At 35.0% G+C, this 6,675-nt stretch overlaps 1 protein-coding gene across 7 annotated transcripts in view; it reads left to right on the top strand.

The window, feature by feature from the left end:
- The window catches only part of LOC106877380 (solute carrier family 28 member 3), a 184,474-nt gene extending 179,823 nt beyond the window's left edge, over positions 1-4,651 (top strand). For all 7 annotated transcript variants that reach the window (XM_014926270.2, XM_052974563.1, XM_014926272.2 and 4 more), the window contains 2 exons: positions 1,012-1,192; positions 1,912-4,651. In XM_014926270.2, coding sequence (XP_014781756.1) covers positions 1,012-1,192; positions 1,912-1,931 — 201 coding nt within the window. In that variant the 3' untranslated portion in view covers positions 1,932-4,651. The remainder of the gene's footprint in view (positions 1-1,011; positions 1,193-1,911) is intronic.
- Positions 4,652-6,675: the final 2,024 nt, after the last annotated feature.

Raw genomic sequence — 6,675 nt, 5'->3', positions numbered from 1 at the left:
TAGGGTTAGGGTTAGAGTTAGGGTTAGGGTTGTTTCAGAATCGTTTGTTTATGTAGTCGGCACTTAATGTATATCGGCTGAATGGACGTCAGTGATTGGTTGAAATTACAGAAATACGACAACTTTAACATGGAATAATTTATGGATTTCTTTTTTTTTTTAAGAAGACTAAGAGAAAAATATGTTTTATATGACACATTCTAACAGTGATCCAAGTTTCAAAGTGTTTCGTTAATGAAAAATGTGGCCCCCGTTTTAAAAAAGATCCGAATTTTCTTCAGGTCGAGTAACCAATCTCACTCAAAAGGTCCCTGAAAAAGGGTTCTTTAAGGATGTTGAATGAAACACCCATGTTTCCAGAGGTGAATTATCAAAACCCCACGAAATTCCTCTCAACACATGGCTATGATGCTCCCCCACTATTTCTGCTTGCGATCAGAGACGCACATATCGTCAGCCACTAAAGGACATGCTCAACTGGTTAAGGTCAAGCAACTGACAAGCAAATCTATGATACTGAATAGAATATTTGGTGTAGCCCATCTTTTACACTAAGACAAAATAATGTACATGATAACACTTCCAGTCAGTTAAGATCAGAAGCCATGAGAGCCGCTGTCTGGTACTGCATCAGAGCATTATTATTATTATTATTATTATTATTATTATCATTATTAAAATTAAGGTGGCGAGCTGGCCGAATCGTTATCATTCCTGACTAAGTGCATTTTTTTATCTCAGTTCAAATTCCGGCGAGAGTGACTTTGCATTTTATCGTTATGAGGTCACGCTAAATTTCCTTGAGAACTACAGGAAGTGTACACGTATCTGTGGAGTACTCAGCCGCTTGCAGCACGTTAATTTCATGAGCAGGCTGTTCTGTGGATTGGATCAATGGGAATAATCATCGTCATAGTCGATAGAGTTCCAGCAGCAAGAATCGTTAATGCCACCCCTCCCCTTTGCACCACCAATTCTTAAATTCACACACCCTTCTCTTATCTTCCACAGCCCCGTTCTGAGGTCATCTCTACCTATGCCCTTTGTGGTTTTGCCAACATTGGTTCCATGGGTATTGTACTGGGAGGATTGACCATTCTGGCGCCCCAAAAGAGAGACATCATTGCACAAACGGTGGTAAGGGCAATGATAGCCGGTAACGTCGCTTGTTTCCTTACAGCTTGTATTGCAGGTAAGTTGGAGAATGGTGCTGTTGTTGTTGTTATTGTTGTTGCGGTAGTGGTAGTGGTGGTTGTGGTGGCGGCAGCAGGTTTTGCTGTCCTCGGCGTTATTTAGCCCCATGTCAGCTCTGGCCAATCAGCCCCTACGTTGCGCCGAACAATGTTGTAGAACCCACGGATTTCTCTTCACTGTACCACCAAGTCCCTCTCTAGCTGAGGACCACACTGCCCCGTTCGTTCCCACATTTAGTTACAAATCTATTGGAGAGACAGGGCGACATCCTTGACATTCGGTGCTCTCCACCCCTTCTCTCTCTCCCTCTCTCTCTCCCTCGCTCTCTCCCTCCCTCTCTCTCTCTCTCTCTCTCTCTCTCTCTATATATATATATATATATATGTATTTGCCATGATAGATCACTAGCCACTACACATTCTTTATTTTCTCTCCCTGTTTCTTTCTCTGTCTGTCTGTCTCTCTCTCTCTCTATCTGTCTGTCTGTCTATTTATCTATCTATCTATCTATCTATATATATATATATATATATATATAGATAGATATATATATATATATGTCCATCTACCTAAACCTATATATCTTCGTATATACACACAAGCATGCGCACACACATATATACATACATACATGCATACATAATACACATACATACATACATACATACATCGTTTATGTGTCAATATATCTCTCTCACTTTCTTCTTTTCTTTTTAGGTCTGATGATCTACGAGTAGGGAAAACGTCTCAAGTTTCGAAATGTTATCCATCAGAAAACAAACAGAACCAAGAACTCATTTTCAGACCATTTCATGGGATTTTCTAGAAAAACCAAGAAAAAGAAAGAAAAAAAAAACAGACAAATAAAATGAGAGTGAAAAGTGAGCGAGAAAGAAAGAGAGAGAGAAAATATAATGTGTGTGTGTGTGTGTGTGTGTATGTATGTATGTATGTATTATGTATGTGTGTATATATGTATGTATGTATATATATATGTGTGTGTGTGTGTGTATATATCTATGTATATATATATATATATATATATATATATATATATATATATATATATATATATATATATATCGTTATTGATACACACAAGTGGAAGTATAGACGAAATTTAGTTGAATAACATGCACAGATAATGTATTAGAATTAATTAGAATTTAATTAGATTTTGAAATATAGGTATAAACTTGACCAGTTTCACATTAGACTTTCAAAAAGGTATATGGCAGTGTGTCATGAATTATGTCTTTTTCTGGCTGTTGTTATAAAAGTTGTTAGCTTTTAAGGCGAGAGTGCGCCCCAGAACACTATCCATTAACGTACAAACTGATCGCTCAACGTTTATGTTAAGCTTATATGACAGACGTGCGAGAAGTTCACATAAATGCTTTACTCAATTGAAAGCTAGCTCATTTTTTCCATATCACATTTGCTATTGCTGTTAGTTTAGTGTGTATTTTACTTAATTTTAACAACTAGGATGTTTGAAATTTTTTAATAGTTTTTAAACCTTTTAAAATTTTATTTGATGCCTGACCCTAAAGGATTCATGTTATTCCATCGTTTTTGTAGTGTTGGCATTGTTATTTTATGGGTAACTTAAATAAATCTAATCCTTATTCCATTATCATTTTGTACACTAAGGGATAATACCTATCCAATAGATAGAATGAGGCATGTCACCGCTAGACTGAAACAGCTGTAAGTCATTGTCCCATTTTTGGTCACTAGATGTCCTTTTTAATTACTGATATGACATAATATGTCGCATGTGTTTGTATATTGTTATTATTGTCCTCTTAGTTAACAAATAAACAAGTAAATTGACACAATACAATGTCTGCAAGTTGATGAATACCACCTATTCCCCTCCATTTTCTTATTGCTATATATACATATATATATATATGTATAGTATATATATACAGTACATATATATATACACGCACACACATATATAAGTATATGGATGCCTGCATGTATATATGTGTGTGTGTGTATGTGCATATGTGTGTGTGTGCATGTGCGTGTGTACCATAACATTAAAAACTAATAAATATATAAATTTTATATTATATATCAGAAACAGACTGAAACTATATTTTATTAATCGCTGTATTCTACAATACCTAGACGTTCATGTGCGTATGCATGTGTATGTTTTACTTTCAGCAGCTATTACAGATGAAAATTACTCTTTGAGTCAATTAATCTGCATATATTAACTTGACAGACAATACCATTTAATATTTTTTTAATGTACATTTAATTTTCTACTCAGAGTTTAAAACATTTAAGCTTGGGGGGGGGGGCATTTAGTTTCTCAAAGACGTTAAAAACTCAAGATATTCCATAAATGTTATGGAAGATGACAGTGAACAAACATTCTGTGTAGTTGCAGTAAAACATTCATGTATTTTTCTACGTATATCTATGGTTGAAGTAAAGTGTTTTTCTATGTACAATCCTTGAGTAATCATTGAAAAAAATTAATTCATAATTCAATACTTAATGTTCTTTTTGTCTATCCAGAGACGTTTGTTTATTTCATGTTTTTTTATTTTTATGTAAACATAACAAGGTAGCGATTATATATGGCAAAAAACCTTCAGTTGTTGATAAATACAATCGAAGTAAAAGACAATGTGGGAGAATAAAGAAAAGTTAGAAGAGGACGTAAAACACATGTGGGAGCAGGTGTAAAAGGAAAAAAGAAAAACATATACATCAAGTTAAGTTTACACACACACAAACACATACACACACACACACAAACACACGTATGCACACACACACACACACACATACATATATGCACATATCTTTGCTGATATGTATGTTTACATATAGATATATACATAAGTGAAACATTTATATACAGAAACAAACATATATAGGTGGTGCTCCAGCATGGCCGTAGTCAAATGACTGAAATAAGTAGAGTAAAAGAACGTTTGTGTGTATGTATGTATGTACACATATACATAAGAGTTTTAAGGAATAAACAGGCTTTATAACAAATCACTACAATTGTTTCAGTGCATCAGTATCAGCTCGTAATTGCTGAATGTCTCAAATATTATACACATTATTATATTAATATGATCCAAGAATAACCGTATACATGCACTTCTTCAGATGAGTATAGCCCCAAACACTGCAAGATTCTTTTTAGTTTCTCTTTGTTTCATACCCACATGGTTACACTCTTTTTAACATTCTATTGACAAGGAACAATATGGAAATACAAAGCGATACAAATGAGAAAAAATGCCAAATAAACGCTGACTCTAAATCCCCACAACGAACTCCAGAATTACACTAATACAGGACTCAAGCGTACTTTTACCCACTGGACTAACTCACCTTCTTTTAGTAACAGTTATTTATATGAGATGTATGACCACATTTGTGGAAGGATAATAAAATAACAAACAAACATACAAAACTAAGCTTCTTATTACTTCATTGTTTTATCGACAACAAAGACGCGACTAGAGTTTCGCTTTTATCTATCCTAGGAGAAAGAAAAGAATAGTCAGCGTCTATGAGATTTGAACTGTGAACGTAAAAATAAGCGCAATAGCTGACTACTACAAAGTACATTTTGTTTGATGACGCCTCTACCAATAGTGGCAAATGATAAGATTGTCTGGAAGATGACCAGAAATTTTGAATGTTAGGAACATTTACTAAATGGATAATTAAAAAGATGGAAAGAAAGCAGGGTAGCAGGGAAGGCTTATTGAAAAAAAATAATCAGAAAATGACGTGTAACATTTTGATTGGATCCAAGAAAATCCCTGGTTTCAAAGGTTTCAACGCGTCCTGTGAATTTTGTTATTAATAAATATGCTGCCATGTTCTGGTAAAAACATGACATCATATGTCTGTGTGGTAAGAATAATAAAATCTTTATCTTATGATATTTACTTTGTATTATATTATACTCGTTTATTGTGCTTTTAATTATTAACTTTTCTATATGTGACAGTCGATTTTCATAGATGAGTTCATGAACCTTGGTTCTTTTCCCTAAAATTATATATGTATATGTATATATAATTCACACATACACACACACTCACATATATATATTTATATATATGTGTGTGTGTTTGTTCTCTATCATCGCTTGACAACCGGTGTAGGTTTGTTTATTTCCATGTGACTTAGCAGCCAAAGAAACTGATAGAATAAGAACCAAGTTTTATAAGGTAAAGTATTGAAGTCAATTTGTTCGACTAAAACCCTGCAAAGCAGTGCCCCAGCATGGCCGCAGTCCAATGACTGAAACAAGTAAGACATAAAGATATACATCGGTGTGTGTGTATAAAAGGTTGCTTGTTTCTGTCGGTCAGAGAATGACCATTGGTTTCACACCTATAAGGCGCTTAGTTGTCTAGGTGACTTGTCAAAATCAAATTGAAAATATAAATAGACGAATAAAGACTTCGTGTTTATATATTGAATTTTATTTTATTTTCTATTCTGGATGTACCAAAATATTCCTTTTCTAAATTCATTTTTCACATACTTTTACCTAACCATGGCGCCAGTCAGTAGCCAACTTCAAAATAGGACAAATTTTCTAAATAACGCTACTGTTGCCTTGAAGGGAAATAACCGCTTATGAATTGGAAGGGAAATAAATCTTCAATCGAATAAGGGAAGTAATTTTCATCGTACTATTAAAACAATGCATGGTGGTGTTGATTTCTTAACGCTCCTATTACGGCGGTTCGACAAAAAGAAAAACATTAATAGAATAACTACCAGGCCTTCAAAAAATAGTAAGTACCAGAGTCGATTCGTTCGACTAAAATTCTTCAAGGCGGTGCACCAGTATGGCCGCAGTCTAATGAGTGCAAGAAGAAAAGAAAAATAAAAGATAAAGGTATGGATTATTAGTTCTTACGTACGTTTCATTATTGCAGTTACTTGGAACTCAGTATTAAATGTTCGAAGCACATTTGGATACCTAAGCGCAAGGGATCATCTGGAGAACACTTTATTACAGATGTCTTATTTCTTATTTCTTTATTGCTCACAAGGGGCTAAACATAGAGGGGACAAACAAGGACAGACAAAGGGATTAAGTCGATTACATCGAATCCAGTGCGTAACTGGTACTTATTTAATCGACCCCGCAAGGATGAAAGGCAAAGTCGACCTCGGCGGAATTTGAACTCAGAACGTAACGACAGATAAAATACCGCTAAGCATTTCGCCCGGCGTGCTAACGTTTCTCATTTCTTTATTGCCCACAAGGGACTAAATCGACACACACACACATATACGACGGGTTTCTTTCAGTTTCCGTCTATCAAATCCACTCAATGCTTTTGTGGGTTTGAAGCTATGGTAGAAGATACTCGCTCAAGTCGCTACACTGAGGGCGGAGATGGGAACGCAAACACACAAACACACAAACACCGGTTGTCAAACGGTGGTGGAGGACAAACACACACA

This window comes from Octopus bimaculoides, chromosome 18 (assembly GCF_001194135.2).
Source record: "Octopus bimaculoides isolate UCB-OBI-ISO-001 chromosome 18, ASM119413v2, whole genome shotgun sequence".
Taxonomy (NCBI): domain Eukaryota; kingdom Metazoa; phylum Mollusca; class Cephalopoda; order Octopoda; family Octopodidae; genus Octopus; species Octopus bimaculoides.
The sequence above is the reverse complement of the archived record's forward strand: the minus strand, read 5'-3'. Positions and strand labels throughout refer to the sequence as shown.